At 52.0% G+C, this 26,198-nt stretch overlaps 1 protein-coding gene across 3 annotated transcripts in view; it reads right to left on the bottom strand.

The window, feature by feature from the left end:
- TMEM63B (transmembrane protein 63B) overlaps positions 1-26,198 on the bottom strand; it is a 47,462-nt gene that overhangs the window by 8,802 nt on the left and 12,462 nt on the right. Inside the window, exons 2-11 of one of the 3 annotated variants that reach the window (XM_080340972.1) lie at positions 9,906-10,104; positions 9,226-9,305; positions 7,387-7,425; positions 4,031-4,121; positions 3,179-3,216; positions 2,248-2,390; positions 1,948-1,999; positions 1,552-1,660; positions 1,015-1,049; positions 66-146 (exon numbers count right to left, since the gene is read on the bottom strand). In XM_080340972.1, the coding sequence (XP_080197098.1) occupies positions 66-146; positions 1,015-1,049; positions 1,552-1,660; positions 1,948-1,999; positions 2,248-2,390; positions 3,179-3,216; positions 4,031-4,121; positions 7,387-7,425; positions 9,226-9,305; positions 9,906-10,082 (845 nt within the window). In that variant the 5' untranslated portion in view covers positions 10,083-10,104. Of the gene's footprint in view, positions 1-65; positions 147-978; positions 1,050-1,551; positions 1,661-1,947; positions 2,000-2,247; positions 2,391-3,178; positions 3,217-4,030; positions 4,122-7,386; positions 7,426-9,225; positions 9,306-9,905; positions 10,105-26,198 lie in introns of all 3 variants that reach the window. The other 2 variants (XM_080340971.1, XM_080340973.1) reach the window with 2 other exon arrangements.

The following is a 26,198-nucleotide window of genomic DNA, read 5'->3' as shown; positions in this document are numbered from 1 at the left end:
CAGACTCGAGGTGGGCACCATGGCATCAGCTCCTTCTGTCTTCTCTCTGCCAAACCAGGGCTTACCTCTCCGCATCGAGGAACATCAGCCGGGCCACATCATAGCAGGGACGGGCCTCCAGAACAGTGCAGTTGGCATAGGCCTCCCTGAGGACAGGAACCACCAGCTCATTACACCCAGCACCAAAGGCTGTACCCTCAAGCAAACCCATGCACCCAGGACTTCTTTCCTGCCCTGGGCTAAGTGTCATGATGCACAGCAAGAGCTTGCTGGGGGCAGCAGGGGAGCCTGCAGGCTCTGTCCCTTATAGTGGAAACCGCATATGAGGCAAAGGTCATATCCTCTGGGCTCTGGCATGAGGAGCCTCTTTGGACTTTTGCCTTGTGGTAGCACGGCACCCCTCTGAGCCCACACCCCCTCTCTGCCTTCATGGATCACAGGACTTGGGGTCAGAAATAGGCAGAAGGGTTCACAAAGGGTACAAAGCATTTCTCCTCTCCCCATGGCGCCTCTGAACACGGCCCTGACAGTGTGTTCATTGAAGTCCTGATGGAAGAGGAATTCAATGTTTTTGTTAAAAAGAAAAATCTACTTCTCTACAAGCACTGCGATCAGGGCAAACGCAGCAGCACAACATCCCATAGTCACTGCTTGAGCGCCTCCTGCCTGCATCTCATGTCTGAGTTTGACTACATCTCAAGACATGCCCTGTCCACTATTTAACAGGCTGGCCCCCTATGGCTCTGAAAGAGGTAGATGAGCCACATTCCAAGGCACAAAACCAAAGACACCACACTCTCAGATAAAAGTTGGTGCAGAAAAATAACAGCAAGATGTCCAAAATAAACACATTCAGGGATTTTAACTAGCTTTCTGCTCTCAATGTATTATTGCCATTCCAGGTAACACTAGCACTACCCCAATTAAAGTCTGCCCTGTAACAGGGATGTTTTTAATTAGGGATACAGTGAGGCTCACTCAAAATGCTTCTTGATTTTCTCTGGCTCCGCATACTTTGAGATCCCATTGATGAAGAGAGTTCGCTTAACCTGGAAGGAAGGAAATAAAAAAAGGAGATGGCAGGTGAAAGACCAGACTGCAGCAACACCGCCCCCAACGCCTGTGTCAGTAGTGGGAAACACCATGACTTCTAGCACCCAGGGCTGCCCTTCTCCTCTGCTTCCACTAGCTGCCGGCATCCTGGTGCACTGCAGATTGACAGGCTAGGGGCTTACACTCCAGTGTCTCAACAGAAACAGGGGGTACCCTTAAGAAATGAAGAAAGCAAAAGCAGCTGGAGCAACCCCTGAGGAAGGTATGGGGTCCCCCTGACATGTTCACACAGTGCAGGCCTCTCCTGCTTCCCCACATGCACCCAGGGCTGCTGCTCTGGAGACCTGCCTTTGCCCAGGTGGAATAAAAGAACAGCCAAAACAATACAGCCCCAAATTGCTGTGGGAAGCGGGGTGCTCAGCACTGGCTCTGAGGCCACCTGGCTTGATGGAAGGGCACGGGAAAATGTGTCCGGGAGAGTGGCCAGATCCTGCTCACCAAGTCATCCTCTTTGTAGCGCATCTTGGAGGTGTGCCGGCGCATGCTGTACACGGTCAGTAGCAGGTACAGGAAGGCGAAAGATGTGTGCAGCCACAGCAGGTTATTCCTGTGACAACGGAGACCATAGAGGTAAAGGCAAGGTTGACACTACAAGTCTGCATATGGCTGTTCAGGCCCTGAGGGCAATGGGGGCATGAGCAATATAACCTGTGTGGCACCCACATGCCCTACAACCAACTTGCAGCAGCTCAGCCTGGAAACTGGAGTAGGGACAGTAACCTCACAGTGAGAGCAGAAATGCAACTTCCAAGGAGCTGAGGCTCTGCAGCAAGTGGATATTTTAAAAATACCCCCGAGGCCCTCAATTACCATCTCACCCCTGCCCACACATACCCAGAATTCAAGTTAGCGATAGTTGTCCTCCCAAAGCTGTAGGCATTGTTTTCTAGGGAGAAAGAGGCAGACATGAGCACGTTCAGTTACACTGACTGGCACAGAGCACCACTCGGGTACAGAGCACTCCAAAACCCAAGCTTGCCCAGGATGACCCTCTGGATGCACCATGCTCGAAGTGGGACAGCCGTCAGGATTTGTCTGTGTTAGTCCTGTCCTGCCCTCCGCTGGTCTCCAGTGGCCTGGGACATGGTGTTGAAAGCAGCTCCCCCAGCCCAGCCAGAAGCTCCCTGCTCTCACCTAGCAGGTCCCCTGAGAAGTTGACAGGCAACACAATGCCCACGGAGAGCACACCCACGGCCACCAGCAGCCCAATGATGTGCCTCTGGAAGGACAGGTAGTGCACTGCATCACCCCCGCACTTGTCCCGGATCTCATCATCCCTGCCAGGAAGAGAAAGGCCATCAGACAACCTTCTATATTTCCTCAAGTGCTGGAGAGAAGCGCAGGGTCACAGCTGCCCTCCTGGTTTGAGGCCACACAGCACCCCTGGTTCTGCTCTACAGAGCTGTGGCCAGGCCCTGGGGTAGGAAGCCCAGGACCCAGCCTTGAACCAGCCTGGGCAGAAAACTGCCCTGCAACGCTTACTGCAGCCCCACTGCCCATAGCCCTGCCCTGGGCACCCTCATCCCCGCCCCCCCGCCCCCAGGCAGCTGGACACACATACACCCCACCTCACATCCTTCTGGGGCACCTTGCCTCCCCTGCTGAGATATAGGATGGCTGACACTATCCCACAGTGCTCTGAAGCCAAGGAATGCCTAGGAGACTAGTAATAAGCACCATCAGATTGCGGGTGTCTCCCTGCATCCTCTAGTCCCCATTCGTAGCCATTCCTTGGACAGCAGTGCCCTTAGCAAGAGTCCCAGGCAGAGAAGCATCTCTGCAGAGCAGCAGACAGTGTTTCTGAGATGGGACTGAGGCAGGGGAGACCTAGGCTGGGTGCTCTCCTCTGTCACAGACCTGCTGTGTGACCTTAGTTCTGGCTTTTGGACTCCTCATCTAGTCCCTCTCTTTGTCCTCTCCAGGGGACACTTTGCTTGTGCTCTTCAGAGAAGGGGCTGCAGCAAGGGCAGTGCCTTCACACAGTTGTACTGTGCTGGGTATCCCACTGCCCTGCACTAGCTCTTCTTCCCACATGGGTCCCCTGTGCAGGTCCTGGGGCACTTACTTTATCCTGAAGATGGCTGTCAGCCAGGAGCAGAAACCCTGTGCAGAAACAAGACAGAAGGGTCTCCCATCACGCTGTGTTTCCTCATCCTTGCTCTCTCTTTCAAACGCTCAGGTGTCAGGCTGGTGTCCTTGCCCCTCCACAGACATGGCTGGGAGGAGACAGCCCATGAACACACAGAACATGCAGAGCCATGGATGTGCCAAGGAGATGACAGTGCTACTCCATGGGGCACAACACAGGCTGAACTCTGCCACGTGGCTGTTCCCTGCCAACCGTCAGCTCAACCTCCCAGGTGATCTACAGGCTCCTGGCTAGCATGGAAGTTCTCCACAGCCTAGGAACACCCAAAAAATTCACCATACAGGTACTTTAGCCATCATCCTGGCTAAGAGGAGCTCTGCAGGAACTGGGAAGGCAGGCTGGGTTGAGCCAGTGCTCCTCAAAGGACAACTCAGGGAGGAATATTTCCTGAGAGCTTCACCTTACTACCCAATCATCACACCCCATTATCCTCCTGAACTGTGATTCCCCTTTAGAGAGGAAAACAGCAGTGGAGGTAGACAGCAGCGTGAGGGGGAGCTGGCAAGTATTGTTTGTAATGCAGAGATGACAGGTTGGACAGATGTCCATTAAGTCACAGAGGTGTATAGCCTACTTATAATTACATGGCTTCTAGACATGTGCTTAAATATCTCCTTGAGTTCTATACCACACTGGCACACTGCAAGGTGTGGGACCTAAGGTGCAGGGATGGGCAAACAGTGTTTCTTCTGAAGAGCCTTTGCTTCAGACAAGCTGTGGGCTCCTGGCCACTCAAAGGCAAGGTGTATGACTCCTGCTGTTACTCACGTTGTCCCTCTGGTCAAAGTCCACAGAGCTGGAGACGGAGGTGAGGCGCTCGTAGCGGTCATGGTTGTCGGAGTGCAGGGCGGAGGCTACGCTAAAATGACAAGTGGGAGGTGAGGGAGAAAGTTAGAAGATGCAAGGAGGCAGCCCAGCCAGGGAACCAAGAGCACCCAGAAGATCAGTGGTTAATTCAGGTCAGTTCGCCCCAGGTGAGATGGAGAGAGGTGAGATCAGAGAGCAGAGGTAGCAGTAAGCAGAGACTCCCTCCTCAGATGGCACCCAGAGCCCGGCAGCCCCCATGGCCTTGGCTGTGGATGCAGGGAAACCCAGGAGGAGGAAGGCAGCTGAGCCCCAGTGGCTGTGCTGCCCAGAGCCAGGCTCAGCCCAACCTGCTCCACAGCTGCAGCTGGGGCAACTGCCTGGAAATCCCTCCAGCAGGAGCAGGGCAGGCAGCTAGAAGTGAACAACTGCAGGCTAAAAGACAGGAAAGCAAGAGAGGTGAATATTCCAGACCACTCTAACTCAGCACAGCCAGGGACCTAGATGAAGAACCTGCAGCTGAAGCATCCAAGGCAGACAACAATGCCCACTACAAATGGAGATGGAGGGCAGCTGGCAAAGGAAATGGGAAAATGGTCCAGAGACCTAAATTAAACAGCACTTGCAAGATGACAACAGCAGGTCGGGACCCCGGAGGTACAAGAAGAGACAGGGCTGATCTGAAGGATAGAAGAAAAGGAAGAAAACAGATGAAAACATTGTCTCCCTATAGCCAGCACAGGCTCAAGAAGGATCAGATGGATAAGAACCCAGAGAAAAAGCAGCTAAGAGACAAGTTCCAGAGACAAGGTGGATGACACTATAGGAAAGAGAACAAGCAAAGACCCTGCTGAAAGAAAGAGTACGGGACATGTGGCCTCCCTCAGAGCAAAGCAGCACCTGGTGAGTCCCTAGCTGGGAGTAATGGAGAAAGGGAAAGGAGATTAGCTGAAGGTCATGGGGCTACAGCAGTGCAGATTAGACAGCGGTAAGCAGCCTTGCGACTGCACAGCGCAGCACCCTGCTAAGCTGGAGAGACAGAGTTAGCTTCAACCAAGCTCTCAGACCTTCAGCCCTTTAGAAATCTCAGAGGCTGTGCAGGTGGGTGCAAGGAGTGAGGATGAATTTCTGCTGTCTGCAGCCCCAAGGAGAGCCCAGACATGATGACAGGGTGCACTTCTGGCTTCTTGGTACTGGAAAAGCAGAGGGCAGAGCAGAAGCAGCACCGGAGGGAACTACTAAGAAGAGTGCCATGTTACGAGAGGATCAGCCTAACAGCTTCATGCAAGAGGATGCACAGAAGATCATCAACATGACCAGTAGTGCTGAGAAGACAGAGGAAGCCAAACCTTGCCGAAGATGAGAAGCTGACAGAGGGAGCTCCAACTGTACCTGTAACCAGCTGAAGGCTTTTTAAAGCAAAGCACTAACAAAGCAAGTGGGTGGAAGCAAGGTTGCCCTAAACAGCAAGAAGATTAAGATGAGACCCTGTCTGCTGCCCCAGGTTTGGTGCCAGCCCCACCAGGGAAGGAGAAGGATGGGGTTCAAGGCATGGCTAGCCTCAGCCCAAGGCAATTGCTCGCTCTGGGCAGTAAGGCCAGGCATGTCATGGAAAAGGCTTGCTGTGGTGGGAGGCAGGAGGGGACTGTGAGGGTGGCAAGCCCCACAGGGCTCTGTGATCACTACCCTTATACACAGAGGTGCAGGTAGGTTGGCGCGAGCTCCTGGTGCAGATTGAGTCACCATTTAAGAGTGCTGATGGCTACTGGAAGCCCTGGCAAGGGACAGGACAAGGGCACTATGCCGGTTCTCAGGCAAAGGGACAAGTCTGAGGAGGATGCCTTCCCCCACCAAGACGGATGGTGCACAGTCAAGGGCTGGGAGCAGCAGGTGGCATACACATGTCCTCAACCCGCCACCACCTGCCACCATGCTCCAGCACAGAGAAAAACTGGGATGGGAAGGTGCCACCAGCCTTGGAGGAGCACAGCCAGGACAAGGTTTCCTCACTTAGCTCCACAGGCTTTTGGAAATTTCTGGCTATCAACATTGTCCCAACTCAAGCAGCAGGTTTTAGGCAGAGTGAGATGGGTGGGAAGGTGCGTCAGCAGAGGGCTCCAGCAAGCTCAGATGAAGAATGGGAGCAGGAAGAAGCAGCACCCTGGAGGGACAAGAACTTGTGAGGATAACTGAAGTGGCCACCCTAAAAAGTCTCAGAGCACAATGGCTCTGCTAAGTCTGCCTTAATTCCCCCACAAAGTGTTAGCAGTGAAAAGTTGCCAGACACACCTGAAGCAAGGCCAATCACTAGTGCAGCATTCAAGCATGAGTGAGAGGTCCCGTCTATGCCAGATACCTAAGCTAACATCACCTCTGTTTTCACAGCTCCAATGGCTCTGCTCCTTTTGGGGGCAAGAACAACCACAAAAATAGGAGCACTCCTGTACCTTTTCAAGGCAGTAGCAGTGGCAGTCCCCAGCTTTGCAAGTGACGGAGTATGAGAAGTGAGGCTGCAGCTTGCTGCCCTGGCCTCAGACATGTGTCTCCTGGTTGGAGAGACCATTGCAGGCTCTGCACCACCAGGTGGTCATCTCCTCCGCAGCATGTACCACCCAGCCAGTCAGCAAGACCCAGGGGATGCTCTTTTCTTAGGCGTAAAAGCAGCAAGGAGTGAAGAGCAGGGAGAGAGGGTCCATGGCAGTGCTTAATGGGCAACGTCAGGCCAAGGTGCTGGAGGATGCTCTCAGCAGTGCTGAGGAACAAAGTTTGCTCCTGCAGTTGGAGACAAAGGAGAAGCGTGTTGCCTTGCTGGATGTGCTGCCAGCCAGGGGCAGGTGGCAAGGGACAAGGGCCAACACTTGCCCTGGTGCCAGCAGCCTCATGGGGTAAAGGAAAAAGAGCAGTCTTGCAAACTGGTGACATCCTCTGCACGTGGGTGACCTGAGCATGCTGTGGGCTCAGGCAACCAGGTTTATTTTCTCTGTTGTAAGGCAGGAGAGCTGGACACAGGCAGGTAGAGCAGGGTATGTGATGTAGCACCCTTTGCCTTGGCCAGGCCTGGGAGCTCCTTGGCATTACTGCCCTCAGGAGGCATTTAAGAGCTACTAGGGGAAAACCAGTGCGCATTCAGTTGTGGTAGTGGCTGACACAAAGGGAAGGGAAAGAGAAGAGGATAAATCCACCGAGAGGCACAAATCCCAGCCTGAATTCCCAACCACTTAAATTAGTTCAGAAGTGAGACAGAAAACTGGAAAAGAAAAAGAGAAAAAGAGTGCAAGCAAGAAGGAGAGATGAAACAAGACCCTGAAAAAACAACATACTATTCCCGCTCCTCTCGCTCCGTCTGCCAGTGTCGGCGCCTGGGGGCACAGAAACAGAAAAGGAGAGGTTACAACCATAGGAGCAGGCGCTGGGTCTCCTCCATCGCAGAGAGCTACACACCCAACAGAGCTCCACACGTCCTGAGGAAGAGAAACCTGCTGATGGTCAGGCTGGAGAAGAACCTCCTTCCAGAGCCCACTGCCCCCCTAAGCCACAACAACCCGGAGCCCCCACGGCTTTGCTGCCAGCTCAAGGCAAGCTGGCCTGGATCCACACTGTGGGCACCCATGGAGCTCCTGAGGGACAAGGCTAGGCAGGACAGCCTGCCGGGCCTGCCCAGCTGCCATCTGAGCTCCCCTTCCATGCCTCTCTGTCCCACCCAGGCAACCAACACGCTTGCATTCCACCCTCCCAAAACGCTCACATCCCAGGCTGCAGCCAGGCCAAGCAGCAGGGACTTTTCCCTGGGAACCCAGTCCTGGTGATCTGCAGCCCTTACCACAGCCATGCTGTCCCCCTCCCTGCGCTTACCAGCTCTTCCTCACCAAACAGCTGGCACCTCTCTGCCTACAAGCACTGCTTCCCCTCCCTTGCACCCAGGGAGCTCGGGCACTGCCTCTGAGAAGGGCCAGCTCTCGCACTGCACTGCAGGTCAGAGCTGTGCAGCCCCTGTGGCCACTGGCCAGCGCCTGGGCCCAGAGAGCTTCACCCCAGGAAGCTGCTGCCCTCTCCCCAGTGAGGTCTCAAATGGCTGTTCTCTTCTCCTCACATTCCCCCAGTGCCCCTGCATTGCTGATTTCCCCAGCCAGGCAGAGGGAGGGACAGAGGAGCCACTGGGACACAGCTGCTTATCTAAGACTACCCAGGACAGCTTATCTAAATGAGAAGAGTTCCTGGTTCAACGATGGAAGAAAACAACTCTTTCCACTGCTGTGCAGGAAAGTGCTCAAGAGCAGCTTGCTGGAATCTGTATTGCCAAAGGAACCAAAGAGGCCAGCGCTCAGCCACATCCAAGCCTTTGGGCACAATGAGCTTGTGGAGCTGATTAAGGGGAAGATGAACCCACCACAGCCAGCCTTCAGAAGCCACACGTTGCCTCCAGCACTTGACAAAGAACCACAGGCACAGCAAACCACCCTTGGAGAGAGGTGAACTAGCTGTACAACCTCTCTAGCTTTATCAAGGAGAGCTCGTTGTTCTGAACTGGTAGAAAATAATCATTGTCCTTCCTGCTGCTGACAGCGGAAACAAGAATAGCATTTCACTCTGCTGTGGAGCTGCTATCCCAGATGGGGCCTGGCTTTTGCCGACAGACACTGTAGCCCACAAATGCACTGGGCAGGAAGGATCCATACCCAGATCGACTCACCAGCCAGCTAAACTCACATTAGCACAGCAGTGCCGCACCTAGAAACAGAGCCTATAGCTTTCAAGTGTTCTTAACAAGAACTGCATCCAGCAGAGCCACAAATACACCCTCAGAAGCTTAACAAAACCTTCACTGTGGTAGCCTTCACCTTCCCTATGACCCCTTTTCCTCTCTCTCCTCCCTCCATTTGCTGTTCCTCTGTAAGGGCCCCTACACACCTACAGTGGTAGGGACCATAAGCGATTTGGAGCCAGCAGGGACCATTCCCTGTTTTGGAAGAAGAATGCTGTAACAAAAAAGCTGGTAAGTGGGGATTTTTCCTGTTCCTGGAGCTCAGAGGATGCAACTGGCATGCTTGCCTCTCTTCCCCAGCTGCCTCTGTCACACGCAAGGGGATTTATCCCTTCTTCCCCACAGCAAAGAAGGGTACCACTCATGCCTTGTTTTCCCGGTCTGCTCCTAGGCTTACCTGTCAGCATCAGTCACCAGGGCCAGGCGTCCATAGTCCCAAGCAACCTTACGCAAAATTGAGAAGACAAACAACAGTGCCTGGAAGAGAACAAAGGAAGAGCTGTGAGATGAAGCATTGTCCAGCTCTGTCCTTGTCCTCTGTGTGCAAAGCCAGCGCAATAGGGAGGGCAGCTAAAGGCACACAGAGGCCATGGGACAGCACAAGTTCCCCAGGGCTGTTAAAGATCAGATTGTTTGGATGGCTGTGGGAGGCAGAGGTCCAGGATGCAGCACACAGCAACTAAGTTAGCCACAGGATCAAAAGGCCTCCTGGTCCCAAGAAGGTGAAATTATGGCTATAGTATCTGTGGTCCTGCAGTTCCCAAGGAGGAACAAGCAAAGACTTTGGGTGGATAAAGATGCAGGGACTTGGCACCACAAGCAGGAGTTTTGGGACACAGGACTGCCCTAACCTCACCCATGTTGTCAGGAAAATCTGCAAAACCCTTCCATAGTCTCAGTGTGGTGGTACTGGCATCAAGTCAGTAGTGGCTAAGGGGCATGATCAGCACCATAAAATCAGCCAGCAGTGAAGTCCAGGATGGCATCTGGGGCCCTCAACTCTAACCACCCGACCATAGTTCTCCCTTCACAGCTAAACGAGGGAGAAGGTGCTGAAGGAATAGCAGGCAGACTTACGAGAAAGCACATAAAGTCAAGGGCTAGGACGGTGGGCACCCCACCGAAGGGCAGCCCCTGCAGCACAGTGCTGCGAATGCGGGCGCTGTAGCAGTAGTCCTTGGTGCTGTTGCTGCATGTGGAGGATTTGCAGGTGGCCCCTGCCGAGCCCAGGGTGGCAATCACGTAGGGAAGCATCTCTACAGCTTCATCGTCTTCCCTGGGAAAAGGAGAGAAAGGCCTGGTTAGACACACATCAGCTGCACAACAGTGTAGCCCTGTTGGAGTCAGGGGCCAACTTTGCCTGCTCTCTCAGGCTCCTCTGCACTACAGGATTTCCCTGGGAAGCAGTGTCCAGGGACAAGATCATCTGGAGAAGCCTGCTGAGTTTGGAGAGTGCTGGAAGAGCGTAGGTGCTTCAGCAGCTGTGGTCACACCACGCCCAGAGCTCTCTTCCTTGTTACCCCACACTCACACCATTCAGGTGCACCTCCTTCTCACCAACTACTCCTCTTCCTGAGGACCCGGTGTCTCAGCCCCTGCCCCTCAGAGAGAACATTTAGGTACAGGAAAGAACAAAGGGGTGGGGTGGTGGGGACATGAGGTCACGTCTGGATGATAGAAACAAAGCACTACGGGACAGTTGCTGCGTCATGATCCCACACTTTCCTTTGCCTGGCTGCATGCCACCAGCTTTGTTGGGCTGAATCACCACCTTCCACGAGCCTCAGCCCCCAGCTCCCAGGGCACCCATCAGGGGCTGGTTACATCTCCTGCTTGTTTTCTTTCCTCCTTCTGACTTGAATACATTGAGATGCAAGCACACAGAGGGCAGGGAGGAGGTTGAGGCTCTACTATTTAGGCGGTCAAATATTTTTATTTCAGTGCCGTCTCCAGACTGCTACGAGACTTGCAGCTGGGGGCACGTCAGCTTCACTGCAGCATCACCGCTTGGACATGGGGAGACATTCCTCCCATACAGAGCAGCTCCATGGGAAGCATGAAGATGACCACACTAGCAATGGATAAATGCAAATTGAGCATCACTGGGGTGGTCTAGAAACAGCAAATCAACAGCAGAACCACAACTGCTTTGTGGAAGAGGCGATAGAAAACCCCATCAGCTGCAGAAGGAAGCAGTGATAACAGATGGAATCATCTAATCAGGCTGCCAATCTATGATCCAGCACCCATCAACCACCCCAAATCCTTTCCTACTGTTACGTTCCATGCAGAAAGGCTGGCACAGCATCACTGCTGGGCTATGCTCAGAGGCTGCTTACCCAAGCCCAGACACACTGTCCTGGTGGGCTGGGCAAAAGAGCAGCCACTCACCCAAAGCATGAGGAAGCCACCACCACTGCCCTCTTCAGGTTTCAGCCTCTTGTCCCAGAGATGTCCCCTGCCACCAGCCCTACCCTTCTGAGCTCTGTGTTGGATGGTGACATTAGCAGCAAGGGTGCAGGGCTCTTCCCTCTAGCTCACAGGCACATCCTGGCAATCTCCAACCTGGCTGCAGAGACTGATCAGCATCACAGCACAATGCTGGCTGGATAATCACCACCAAACCCTTCACTGTGGTGTCCTAGAGAGCTCAGTTCAACCCAATCCCTCCCAGATCAGCTGGTACGGATGCACTGCTGCAAACCAGCTGAAGCACAGTGACAAAGGACACCATGACGTGCAAAGGCCCAACTGTGTACAGGCACTGAATGGGGTCAGCCAAATTGTAAAAGCCAACAAGCAAGAGATATTTGCAGGCACAGTACTGGAGCAGGGCTGCCAAGAGGGGAAAAGGGGAACGGAAAAGCAGGAGAATAAAGCCAAGCCATGGGATCACAGTTTGGAACCAAACAAGGAGCCAAGCAAAATAATTCACCTGGTAGAATTAATGAGAGACTCAAAGCTATAGGGGAGGGGTGGGAAGAACTGATGGTAGGAGACTCACCAAAGGGAAGTCACACACTTTGGAGGAGGAACGGTTTTACCCCTCTGTTTTTACCACTGAAGTGCTAGCCTGGATGGACTCATTGGCAAGAGAAATGACTCTCATTTCTCTTTTTGGGAATCCTAGAAACTTTTAGGTTGTAAATGGTATCTTGCAGCAATAAATTCCAGCCGTTGAGTGAAAGACTACAATCCCACTGCAACTCCACAGCCTTCAGTTCTCCTTGCATAGTGAGAAAAGGCAAACAATAAATGCCTTTGCTTTTCTAGACCTACTAAGCTCATCACTTTTAAGTGTCCCCTCCTTCCCATTACACAAGATGTCTCCCAGCTCTGCCTCTCTCATCATACACCCCCAACATAGTCTGCTCTCTTTTGACCCTACAGAAAGGTGACCAGAACCTCATACGATATCCTGGGTAGGGAAATGACCTTGACTCCCAGAACAGCATCCTGATGCTCTCAGCATCTCTCCTTATGCTACTCTGCATGTGGCTGAGCATGATTTACTTCTCTGATGGCAACTTGGAAGAAAAACGTCTCTGCAACCAATGCTGCTGCCCCAAGTAGCCACAGTAATTTAGAAGCCAGCCACATCCCAGAACAAATCATTCCTTCCAATACACCCATCTGCACGCTTTTCAGTACTCACTTTCTCCTCACCTCACACCACTTTGCTTCACATGGTGTCACTCTGGAGTTGCTTCATCTTGACAAACCTGAACAGCCCCAGGATTTTCAGAGACTCTGTGTACCTCACTGTGCGTCATCTTTTCCAGGTCATTAATAGCAAAGGATCTCATACCTCTGCTCCTCACACTGAAATGCCTCATTCACTCCTACGCTTTGTTTGTGGACCCTCAGTCAGTTTTTGATATAGGACTCTATATGTCTTCAGGTGGACAGTTATCTTAATGGTGTTTTGTGAGGAATTTCAGAGGTTTTCTGAACATCCAAGCAAATCACACAAGCTGGCTAAGTATTACCCATGATTTTACTGAAGTACTGAAAGACTTGCAACAGATCAGGGAAGTATGATTTTCTTCCGCAGAGAACAAACTGTTTACCTCATTCCTGCATGTTTTATAGCCCCATTTTCCAGTTGTCTTTCTAAAAGAAACAAGGCTCATATGCTCACATTGCCCATCACCCTACCATAATAATTATTTATACAGACCATTACCCATTCAAGACAAACTTTGCAAGCCTATAGGTAATCCAAGCCACATTTCACAGAGACAGGTCCCAGAGATATATTTGTTTTCCTAAAGCCTAGAGGACAGACTGGAAAACACTGGAGATAAACCTTCCTAGTCTCTCCAGTAACCCACACAGGACATCCAGCAATGGAAAAGCTGTGGTATATGCCCAAAGCTTACATGGCGTTTTCATCAGCCCAGCCAGGTGGCACAGTGGCAGTCAGCACCATCCCTAGGGTATGCAGCCTCCTGCCTGGCTAGTGAGCACAAGAAGGGGCTCCCCATGGAGACAGGGGTGCTTCAGGTGTGTGGAAAGGCTGGGAGAGCTGGCAGGGATGTCCAGAGCGGTTCTGTCCTTCCAACTCCCCCAGCTGTAAGCACACCTGGCAGCAGGCTGGAGGTGACCTGCCATTCAGGTCAGCCAAGGTGCCCAACTTCTTCTGGGTTAACACACGAACCAGTCAACTAAGCAAAGCTCAGTGACCATCTCTGCAGGCTTGATAGTGCCTACCTAGTATCCTGCATCCAAAGACCTTCCCCAGGAGCCTATCAGCTGAGCAGGAGGCTGGTTGGTCCTGCCAGGCACAGTGCAACCTGTGGGCCTGGGAATACCTCTGTCCTCATCCTCAGTTTGCACCTTGGTCTCAGATGGCTGCTCCAGAGGACCCTCTGTCCTCATCCTCAACTGGCCAGGACAGGTGGCACCATGTCCTGCACTGCAAGGTGGAGGGCTGGTCCTGGAGGAAGTCAATGTCAAGTGTTTTAAGCAAATCACTAGCGGGGAGGAAAGGCAGTGCTCACAGCAAGTGCGGTCCTGTGGCACAGCAGCATGCTTCCAGCGACAGAAAGGACATCTCCTCCAGCAGTGCAGGAGGGAGAAGGTGGCTATTACAGCAACAACTGCCCTCCTCCCCAAACACACAACTGATGCCCTGATTCCTCCCGTGACACAGATGGTTTTGCCAAGCTTTCTATTCAGATCCCACTGCCTGCCTCTTCATATTGATGCTGACACCGCAGGTAAGGCAGCCCATGAGCATGCAGCCTGTGCTGCACCAGGAAGGGGATGAGGTTGAAGGTGCCTTTCCTGGTCCCTCCGTCCCCTTGCAGGCTGTAGGACAGGGTGAGCTTGGCTCTGCTTGGTCTGGGATACCAACATCAGCTTGAACTCCTGCTCATCAAAAGAACCAGGACACTGGGAGCTGGTGGGAAGCTGTTGGTGAGGGCTAGGATGGTAGGAACCAGCCCCGGGTATCTAAGCCCTTTCTTGACCACAAGCACAGCTTCCTACCACTGCAAAGAGCAGGGCCAAGGAGGTGGTAACAGCAGGACGAGGTCCCATAGAAGCCTCAGAGCCTTCCTCTCCAGAAACCTGCACGTGTAATGCCAACTTCCTCAAAACAGCAAGGACAGCACAGGAAGAATTGCCAAAAGGCTCTTATTCAGCAATACTGGACTCCATTCCCTCCTCTATCAGCAGCAGGAAGAGGGAGGGAGGAATGGCAGGGAGCAGGCCTCCCCCATTCCCAGAGGAGCCTGCTCCCCACCAGGCACCACAGCCTCTACAACCCCAGCAGGATCAGCGTGTCCACGCTGCTCCATGTTTCTACCCGCATGTGTCAGGAGTGGGGGCATCCCGCTTCCTAGCTGAAGTCCCTAAAGCACAGCCAGCCCTTGCGTGCTGCAGGGCATGCAGTTTCCAAGCACAGGCCCTTGGCAGACACAGCAGGGCACGGGCTCTCCTCAGCCTTTTCCTGGTCTTTGCCCTTGGCCTGCAGGTCAGCACAGCCTGATGGGTCTACCTCTTGGATGAGCACCTGTGTAGGAGCCAAGCAAGCCTCCAAGCTCCTGCCTGTCCATCACAAAGGGAAAGACGGAAGGTGGTGGCATGAGGCTGGCAAGGCCAGGATGACATGCCTTGGCCCTTGCAGGCTGCGACACGGATATGGATAGTGCTCACCAGGATGCTCACAGAGTCATGTCCCACTCTGGGCAGGGGGTGACACCCAGCAGAGCCCCAAGGAGCTCTTGCGGGGCAGCTGACCATGAGGTGCCCTATGAGGAAGCTGCCTGCCCTATGCTGAACTCTGCCACAGCACACAAAACAGCACTGCAGCCCATCCCCAAATGCAGCTCTTCCCATTCTCCTTGCCAGCTCATCCTGGAGTCTCTGCTCCTCAGGCCCAGCACTTGCATCCCCTGCCAAACCTCTGGCACCAGGAAGGAAGAAGAAAGAGAAAGCACTTTGCTAGGACTCAGGCAGGAGTGATGCAGAAGCTGGACAGCCGGCTTGCAAGCAAACAGAGGCACTGACACGGGCAAGTGTCTGGCTGTGTTCTTCCAGCCACACCACTGATGTCAGCCAGACATGAGGAGGTGGCCCGAGAAACGCTTGCAGGAAAACATAAATCAAGAGAGCGTATGCCTGCGCTTGCAGCCAGAATGATGTAAGCACACAAGCCACATTCATTTGTTTTCTCACCAGTAAACGTTAATTAGAACAGTGATATTGTGCTCTGGTAGAGACGCATTAGTTTACGGAAATGTGACAGTCTCACAACAGGCTGGGGACATAGAGACAGGCGGCCGGATACCAGCAGGTCTGGGGTTAGAAGACTAGAGATCTCCAGAGTCAAAAATCCCAAAACAACACCACCTCCTCCTTCCCCAAAACCAAACCAAACCAAACACACAAACCCACATCCCACCAAACCCCTCAAAACTCAAACAAACCAACCCAAGAAAAACCCTGCGACAATTCCAAACTTCACGACATTCAGGGAGGTGAGGTAGATTTTGGTTCCTGGCTCCAGAGGGTGCTGGGGGCATGGCCTGTCCCTTGCAGACCTGCACCTTTGGTGTCCCCTTGGTCTCCCAAGCACCACGGGTGGTCCAGGCTGTGACAGCAGGACCTGAGCCCAGAGGTTGTGCCACCCTAAGCCCCTGCCTGGGAAACACAGACCTGCCTGCACTGAGCACTTGGGGACCCTCAGGCAGCAGCTGGCTCCCAGGGCTAAGGAAGCCTTTTCACCCCCGAAACAGCTACCTAGGTTACCTGCACCTCAGTGGCAAAGCCCAGCAGAGCTCTGGACAAACCACTAGCAGCCACAAAAAGAAGACGTGAAGAACAGTCTGACTCTTGGTGAGCAAGTAGGGAAAAGCCTCAGGAGAGATGCATAGATGGGGGCTTGTGAATTAGCTGAAAGCCTTTCCCAGAGTACAGCAGCAAAGAGAAGGGGTAAAGAGCACTCTTGGTGCAGACAGAGCAGCGGTGAATCTGCCTCGTGCCACGCTGCAGACCTGGCACAGGGCTTTCAGGCAGCTGAGGGCCGGAGAAGTGCTGATGTGCTGGATGCAGCGAGGAGGAACATGATCTGCAAGCCAAAGGGGGAAAAAAAATAATAAAAAAATCAAGAAGCAAATATGCTACCGGTGCATTTCAAACAAGCCGGGGCAAAGCACCAACAAGCATACAACAGTGATCAGTCCTGTATCACCAGGAAGGAGGAGGGCCTGCCAAAGCCCTGCATCTCTCTGCCTCCTCTCCATCTCTTCCTGTCAACATACAAAGCTCCCCGCATGCTTCATTGTCTGTATGAGCTAGCCAAGCAGACACCGGGCCCCCAACGCTTTCATCAGGCAGGCTCCACTGCTTCAAAGCAAAAACTAAGCGCACCCTCGCCCTGGGTCCAAAGTCCTGGCAGCTGGCGTTGCATCAGGCCTCCAATATCTACCAGTAAAGGGCATGACAACTTTCCTTGTGTCTATCAGCTCACAGCCCCAGTGCTGGAAGGTACCTTCAGTGTCACGGCCAGCTGCTGGCCCCAGGCTGCTCACAGCAATGCTTTGCAGCAGCTTGCAAACTGCTGGCTGCATACATCCACTGCTTGGGAACCCCTGGTCCTGTCTCCGGCACAGCTGTAGGCACAACCATCCACACAAGTGGCTCATCTGCACTGGCATGGTGCCTGACAGAGGTGGAAGGAGACTCTAACACTAGAGAGCCTTTGGATCCACAAAAAAATTGCATTTGATTTTCTCCTAAAGGCAACCAACACCTATACAGCTCACTACATGAGCTAGACAGGAAGGAAGCTTGGGTTTCTCACCTGGAAGGAGGGGAACTCCTCCACATATTCTGTCATGAACCTGCTAGAGGGTGATCCTGAAGGGATACAGATGTTCTGGAGGCTCCTGCTTGCTTCCTGTGGCTCAGTACTGCAGCTCGTCCATTTCAAAGGCTTGAAACAGGGTTGTCTGAAGAATTCCCTTCCCTGGGAAGAACCATTCAGCAAGCTGGGGAACCTCAGCATCAGGGAAATCCTCAAGTTTCAGGTGAAACCAAGCCATTTTATTTCCACAGCTTCATCACGACAGTCCTCCCTTGACCAGGCCACATAATCCCTCTTCTTTCTTGGAGGTTATTCTCTCATCCATGATTTTCAACAGAGAGATTTTGGGTGCTAACTTGCACCAAGGTCAGGGAACCTGTCCATCTCATACCTCTGTTGTTTTGAAGGTCACCCAGGACAGGCAATCACAAAACCTTGCCTTTGAACAGCAGCAAAACCCTTCATGCTGCCTTCGCCCACTGGAAACCATCTGCCTTGCCAAGTGATACGGATTTAGCTCCAGACAGCTAGGTCTTGTTTATCCCCCTTTTTTACAGGAACTCCCTCCAATCTGTTGGTAGCACTTTCAAGTCGTATGGTGCCCTGAACATAACGTACCATGCCAAGAGGGGCTGTACCATGGCTCAAAACCCCGGTATGCTGCGGTTCATGCTCCTCTCACCTGGCTAATCTGCCCTCAGCTTAAAGGTTCTTTGGTCTCTCCTACAGGTTCATTGGTCAGCTGGAAGAGTGGCACCCACGCAACACTGTGCTGCATCTCTGCTGTGAGGAAGACAGCCCGACTGCCTCCATCCAGCTACAAGGAACCAACGCAGGCCCACCTTGTTTGACTCCTGACAAAGAGTACAGAGTCTCAATGTCACTGGGACACCCCCAGGGTCCCATCCATATGTCCACGGGAAGGGCCCATCTCCTCCTCTGCTATCAAGAGGAAGCCCAAACCTATCCAACAGTTCTCCACATCAATCAGCTCTCAGTCTGCATGGCACAGTCACAGCCAACCTGATTTGCATTAAATTTTGAGTGTTAGATTTCATGAGTCACCAAATCAAACACTTAAGTTCCAAATATATCTACCTGTCACCTTCCCTTCAAACTCCTGGGCTGTAAATCTACCAGAAAAAAATCAAGTTTGTCTGCCAGCTTGTACTTTATAAAGAAATACCGTTTACTGTTTGGCTTCCCTTGTTTCCTGTAGGCATATGCTGGTAGCGATACAGCAAACGCAATATGTTATTAAATAATTTAGGTGGCGAGGTGCTGGACTTCATGGTGTATATTCTGCAGAGCAGTGGCCATATGGCAACCAAGTCCTGGTTGGGAGTAAGTCACAGGAAACAGGGCTTCCTCATCTATCACCTAATACCTCGGCAGCAGCAACTCTCCTAATTCCCATGGTCATGTACCCAAGGATGGAGGCTCCACCATCTCTCAACTGCAGTGCTTTTCAGCCTCTGGCTTACAGATCCCAGTAGCACACGGGCTGTTCCTCCGGGCCTGCCTTCTTGGTCATCTCCTGAAAGTCTGTTATCAGCACTTATGCTACTTGCACATGGTCTGCACTTTCCTTGCAAAATATCTATGGGCCTGCCCCAGGTTAGCTCTCCCATACTTCATTCTTTAGGTGAGAGTAACCATACAGGATCTTTACTGCACAAATACTTCAGCTTTCAAGTGCTGTTAAGGAGAGCTGTTCAGGTGGATGGCCTCTAGCTTGGCTGAAACACGAGCCCATCTCCCTGGTGATGCCTTATTTACTCTGATTTTTCACATATTCCCCTCTATTTTTTAAGTGACCAAATACCACCTTGTCTGTTTTGTGCAGGTACACATTTTTAGCAGCAGCTTTGCACCTCTCCCAGCTTTTGTCCCTTTTTCCTTTATCAGCATGCTCATCTTAGAGCTTCTTGTTTATCTCCAGTCTTAATCCTCTTGTGCATCGGGAATATTAACATACTTGCCTTCCCTCACGCCTCTGTCCCCTACCAGTCATCACAGACCAGGTATTTTCATCTGCACCTTGCTTTTCCTCTTGAGTGAAACAAACGTGTGTCTCTCATAAAGTAATTTTTTTGACCTAGTCTCTCAAAGTCACATTGACTGTTTCATCCTCCTCACTCCTGCATGACAGGAGTCTTTACCTCCTTACAGCACAGCACTCAAAGACACAGGAACTTTTTCCACTGAGCATGATTACAATCGCTTATCTACACAGTGTGATCAGCACTTTCCACAAAGAAAACCCTAGGTGATGCAAGTCACCAAGCAGTACCATGGAGTGTCTCACAAAGCTGTCTAAGCCATCTCTCAAGGCTCCACAGCTGGTTCCTCACCAGGGGGTGTCAGGATATCCTTTGTCATCCCTGGGAGCATCCCTGCTCCTTACCCTGCAGCACACAAGTTGCTTACTCAGAGGGTATTGGGGGCAAGCTTCTTCCTTGCCACCAGCCCTAAGCACAGACACCACCACACTCAGCATGCACAGGGTTGGGGCAGTATCTCTCTTGGATGGTACCGTAGAAAAGCCTCATGCCCCTGCTTTTAGCAAATGCTCTACAGAGATCCAGGAAAATGGAAACTCTGTGTCAGGTGTTGGAACAGGCTGCCCAGGGAAGTGGTGGAGTCACCATCCCTGGAAGTGTTTAAAAGGTTTTTAGATTAGGTTCTTAGGGACATGGTTTAGTGCTAGAGTTAGGTTATGGTTGGACTTAATGATCCTGAGGGTCTCTTCCAACTATGATTCTATAATTCAGGAACAGTGGCAAAGCAGATTCATGGGTTGCTCAGAACAGCATCCCTGGAAAAGATGTTTAGCAGCACAGGGCCCACCAGCCTGGCTCTCTCACCCAGCAGCAAACACATGGGATATAAAACCAGGAAGCCAACAGGGAAACTCCTTCCCTTGCAGGCACCACGGGGCAGAAAGCCAAGATGCTGCATGACATGCAGCAGGAGCAACTTCTCAGTGTTGCTCCTACAACAAGAGGAACATCCACTCCAAACCCTAGCACCTGCGCCCCTCCTGTAACAAATAAAGGCTAATCCTTTTCAAAGGTCCTTAAGCAAACCGCAGCTCCAAGTGTTCACTTTTTGCAGGCTGAGTCCTTTTCCTCACCTTTCTTACAGCACTGCTAGAGTAGTGCTTGCCTTGCAGGGTTAGTCTACAAAGGACTCACAGCACAGGCAAGCAACAAAGGTCGAGGTAATCTCCACCCTGCAGCAGAGAGAACCCAGCTCACTTTAACACTGCATGCTGAGAAGAGATTCAGCAGCCACAGCATGAGGAAGAAAGAAGTCAATTGTTCCTCAGTGACAGCAGACATCAGCAAAGGACTCTCGCGGTAAGAAGTCTGGATGCAGCCAGTAAGCCAGGACAGTCATAGAAGAACATCTAGGAATCAGCATCCTGCATCTGCTGGGGAAATCATGACAGGAGCCAGAGTTCTGGCAAGAGCAGCACAGCCCAAGCCACAGCACAGCACCAGGGCACTGCGCACGGGGCTGGCACAGCACCCAGCACAGTCAAGAACAGCAGGACAGCCTTTGCCACACGAGTGCCCAAACTAGGACACTGCGATGCTGGAAAAACCTTGAGGCTTTATGGCACACCATTCCCCTTAATCACTCTGTCCCAGCAGCTACTGAACTCCAACAATGGAGACAGAGGCTGCATGAGACCAGTTTTGAGCTCCTGCTGAGCATTGAATAAATAACAAAGGTCACAGCAGAGTGAGATGGACATTAAACAGCTTTGAGACTGTCCTTGTTCCTGAGCAACTCATCTACACTACAGAGAACCACTGGAACCCACTTGTCATATCAGTGCTCAAAGATGTCCAAATCCCACTTCTGCAGATGTTTGCTCTGATTCTGCCAAAGGGATCTACCCTAGAGACAGCTTCCCAGAAGCCTTCACCTGCTGGGAAGAATGAGGGTTGAACACCTCTTCTTGAGTTTTTAGGGTAGCTCTGCCTGCCTTGGACTGCTGGGGCTGGAGTGTGAGGGTAGGAGTCACTCGCACGCACCAGGCTGGGGACACCGGGCTCTCCGCCAGCAACCGGCACTTCAGAGATGCTGACCAGGCTCTTCTTTTCAATGGTCTCTCTCCACCCCGTGGGCCTTGGCCAAGAGGAGCTGGGCTGGGCTTGGGAACACAGGGAACAAAGCGCCGGTGGGGCTCTGGGCACAGAGATGACAGCGCCCAGCCAAGACCAAGGAACACTCAAGTGGCACTCCAAGGCGAGCACCCCAGCTCCCAGACCCCCAGATAAAGGTGTCAGAGATAACGTGGCTGCTCAGACTTGGAGGAGTGCACCAAGTTTCCAGTAAGACACGGCAGTGCAAGCCTCGTGTCATCAGGACTCTATCTCAACATTAAGACAAGCAAAGAAACAGTACTTTAACTGGGCAGAGCTGCTCTGAGTCACTGTTTATCCACAGAGCACAGCTCCACAAGAGCAAATATCAAGCCTATGAAAGTCCACTAAAGACTTGCAGTTGGTAACCTGGGCTCCTCTTGCCTGCAGCCCCAGCTGAAGCCAGAATGCTCACACCTACTAAGGTCACTGAAATCCTGCCTTGACATGAAGCAGATGGCTTGACAATCACCCAGAAGCAATGTGGAGCACACCAAATACTGTGCACCAAGGGCTGCTGGAACCGAAGTCAGGAAGGGCCCTTCTGCTCAGATGCCCCCTCAGGCATGCTTGCCAGGCAGCCATGGCATCTCCTGGGATCTGCTCCTCCAGTCTGGGGCACTGAAAGGAAAACACAGCAGGTGCTTTCCATGGTCTTGAGTCTGGAGAACACCCAGGAGCAGGTAAACACCATGGCCTGGGGCTGATCTAAGGCAGCCTGAATACCTGGAGGCTGCTCTCTATGGAAAGCACTGCGCTAAACAGAGTGCAAATCAGTGGGGAACTGTCTGACTGGAGCCACAGCAGCAGCCCCAAGAGGGACAATGCTCAGAACTATACTGCTCCCATCCCACCACTTCTGCCGTCTGCACTTCAGCCTTTGTCCTTATGTGTCAGTGGAAGCCAAGATCCATTACTTTTCCCAGCCATGTTTCCCAAGACAACCCCTCCCTCCTAAAGCTCCCCCTTGTACCCTGTGCTTCCACGTGCAACTTCTAATGCCAAAAGCAAACAGCATGATGGCACTGATGGCTGAGGTCCAGGTGCCCCAAGCCTGGGGTCAATCTCATCTCTGACTTTTTGTCTGCATCCTTGGGTGAAGCCTTGAAGTTTCAAGGTCACTCTGCACCCCAATTCTAACTCTCCCCTGGACAGGGGTAGCAGCACACAGCACAACAGTGCAAGGATGTGTCAAAAAATGCCATAGGTTTCCACCAAGAAATCACAGTCCTGGCTGTTCCCCTTCCATGGAAGAAGCATCTGGCCGTATGGACCGATGTGAAGTGCAGCATCACAGTGGTGGGCAGTACATCCAAATAAAAAGGAGCCAGTGGACCTCAAAGACAATCAGGGTACCTACAGACAACAAGACTTTTTTTTGGTGGTTCACAGGCTGGAAAGGGTGAATATGCTGTTCCATACCTCATTTCTGGATCACGACAACACACCACATGTATTGCACAAAAAGACAAATCATTTGTTAAAGCTATGGCTGACATCTCTGATAAAACATGACAGAACAGCAAGCAGTTCCTCCAGAATTTCCCTTCTAGGTGTGAAGTTTGCCTGGCCTTCCCAAATGTAGCACAGGAGCAGGAGTATAAAAATAATTAGTAGATTATGGCATTCCAAGATTAATCACTAATTAATAACCCAGATGGGGTTACCACCTAGCATTTCTCCCAATGCAAATCTAGCTTTGGCAGCTGTATGCTAATGCTTGTTAAGGTATTTCTCCAAGGATCTTCATGCAAAAAGAAATTACCCCTACTCAAGAAAGCACCAATGTACATACTTATCTTGAAATGCTCTCATTGAAGTCATAATAACTTAAGTGGATGGCTAAATTAAAGTGTTTACCTAAAAAGGGACAGGCTTGAGCACTGTGCTCTGCTTCAAGCACCAGATGTTTTCCAAGACCATTCTCTGAACGCTGGCTATGTGCACTGGTTATCAACCCAGCCCCAGTTTAGCATCTCGGGGTAGAGGCAGCAAAGGTCAAGTAGCTTAACCAAGAATTTTTCTTTGAGGATGAGAAAGAGGTTCCTGCTGTATACTCTACAATGACTGGTTAAATAAATGATCCTAGACTGGAAAGCTTTCTTCTCTTCATGGGGAAATGGCTCTGGCAGGCTTGAAAGGCATGCCATTCCTTCTGATTCTGTTTGTAAATCTCAATACTTCTGCTTCTGGCTGCTCCTCCAAAAATACTGCTCACCCTTATTAGCAAGGGGACTGAAGATCCCTTGTTGTCAGGAGACATCTCAGCTGCCTCTGCTCTCCTTAAGCTATGCTCTGTGTATCTGGCATCCTTCTGAGCACATCTTTCCAGGCTCTGTTCCCATGGCTGATGTCTACCTGTATGGTCAGCATCTTTCTAGCTGCATTGTGCCTGCATGTTCTCAGCATGGATATGGCGAGAGGCAGAGGGAGAATGGTACTGTGGTCTTCTTGCTTGGCAGCACAACTCCTGTGCATTCATAGTCTGAGAAGCCAAGGAGTTCTCTTTCAGTCACATCGTGGCCAAATATTTAAACCTCTATACCCTGTCATTCTAGCTGGTCCTCTCACTTCCCATTTCCTTCCGGCACAGCTGCCTCCCACCATGCCCAAACTGCCCACAGCAGAAAGGGAAAACAAGCTCTTTAAAACAAAACAAAAAACACAGTAGTTTGGCAAGTGACAGCTGTTACTTGGTGAACTTCAGTTTTCCCATTGATATCAGCAGCCATTCAAACATCCTAGTTGTCCCATTCTTACATAGTGAGACACACCTGAACCTTGTTGATGTACTTGCTAACAATCACCAGCATTAGCATCAGGGTTTGTCTGGCTTCTGTCAAATGCTGCCAAATAACCAACATGGCCTTTGAGTTTCCATTGCTGTTATGGGGTATTTTGAAAAGCTCTCCTGCACTAAAGCACTCGAGTACCACAGAGTTTCCTCAAGCAGCTGTATGATTTCAGGTCTCCTGCATCCTCACCAGGGTAAGTGATCTACAGAAACCAGAGGTAGAGGCAAACTCAATTACCACATGACAGAGAAGAGGCTTCCCAACATTTGCTTTTTGGTTCATGGTGTGGAAAGACGTGCTACACACTGGAGATAACGCAGGAGGCTCTTACAGGGCATTTAGCTTTTTATCAATGAAGAAAGTGCAACTACAGTGCCTCATCTCACATGCAGGTCAGGCTGTTCCTGGGATGCCTTTTGCATGGCTCTTCCAGCACATCCCAGTCGGCTCTGAGGAGCCAGCTTGATACTTCACAGGAAAGCACCGGGCAGCTTTTGGTTTACATGGCTTAAAACACAACTTGGACAACACAGAGTAAGGCCAGACAAAGCTGCTTATCTGAGCAATGGACCAAGCAAAGCCTCCACTCCTCAAACTGCAAGAGCTTTCAGATTCAGTTTGCCCTTTGCAAGCCACTGCCACCCTCCAAAGAGCTCCCAGGCAAGCCCAGCTCCTCCTTCCTCCCAGTCACCCTCCCCTGTTTGATGGGGGTGGTGGGAAGGCTGCAAAAATCAGCAGTCGCCTGCTTCAGCATCACCCTAGCAGGAGGTGGATCGCCGGCATGCCAACTTGCAGCTCCTCCTTGCACCAGAGCCGCCTGTGATGGGGATATCCCCTCTCCACCCTGCACTGCCGGGCTGGGAGCACACCCCCCAGGCCAGCCTCCAGAGGGGAAGGTGTCCAGCTGCTCCCAGAGCAAACCTGGCAGCCAAGCTTAGCTCCTGCAGGGCCTGAAATGGGAAAGTACAGGGACACAGGAGGGCAGTACCTCCTCCAGCCTCTTCTCCAGGGTGGCCAGCCCCACCACTGCTGCCCTGCCTGCCTGTTTACACACGAGCGTTGCCACAGCAGTCCTACCACAGCCCTGTAAATTTGCGGGGAGGCTGGAATTTCACCCCTGGCACCCTGCCCTCTGCTTACACCACCTGACCGGCATCCCGGTCAAAGCCTACGAGGAATCCCCACACGCGGAAATCAGGCCTCTGCTGAGGCTGCAGTGCCAGGCATGGCTGTCGGGACCGACTGCCAGGTCTGGTGGCAAGAGGACTTGTCCTATCAGAGTCAGTGCTGGGACCTCCAAGATCAACCCATCCACACGCAGCTCTGCTGAGCTCCGTGTCACGTGCACACCCGAGGGCTGACTGATTTACTGCAGCCCCAGCAGCACTTTAGGGTCAACACTTGCTCTCCAAGTGGCACAGGGACATGCATGTGTGCGACCAGGCAGCAACCAAAGAGAGATCCCTCACTCGGTATCTTCCACCTAGAACTCCAGCAGCACTGCAGAGGAGCCCTGGGCAATCTCCTGCTCATCACGAATCTCACCCAGATGCTGGCTACATACCTTCTGCTGAGCCAGCAATCATTTCATCATCATTTTTGTCGCTACATGAAACACCTGTAGCCTTATACAGATAAGCTCAACACAACCACATGCATCTCGCTCCTTTCTCCTGAATCCTAGCTGCTTTCAAGCTTCTTCTCCAATGCTCCCACCATTCACATGTCAGCAGCGGTGGGAGGTTGTGGATGGCTTCCCAGGGCCAGGGGACAGAGCTGGTGCCCAGGCAGCCTCCTCAAGCCATGGCCAGAGCAGCCCCTTGATGAGGGGCCACCAGTGCCTCTACATGCCTGCCAGCTGAGCTCACAGCTTCCAGGCCCAGGCCCCACCACACCTGTGATCACCAGCAGAGGAAACTCCTCCCAATATAGCATCAGTTGCTTATTTATAACATGCTATTTACCAACACCAAGTGCAGTCTTCTTGAAAGTGGAGGACGAGATGAGTCAAAGGAGCATGAGCAAGGGACCTTTGTCCTGTCATGAGAAGATGAGGGGACCGTGGGAGGGTTACTTAGGGCTGGGTGCTGCAGCATGGCTCATC

This window comes from Nesoenas mayeri (genome assembly GCF_963082525.1).
Source record: "Nesoenas mayeri genome assembly, chromosome: 3".
NCBI lineage: Eukaryota > Metazoa > Chordata > Aves > Columbiformes > Columbidae > Nesoenas > Nesoenas mayeri.
This window is presented reverse-complemented; position numbering and strand designations above follow the sequence as displayed.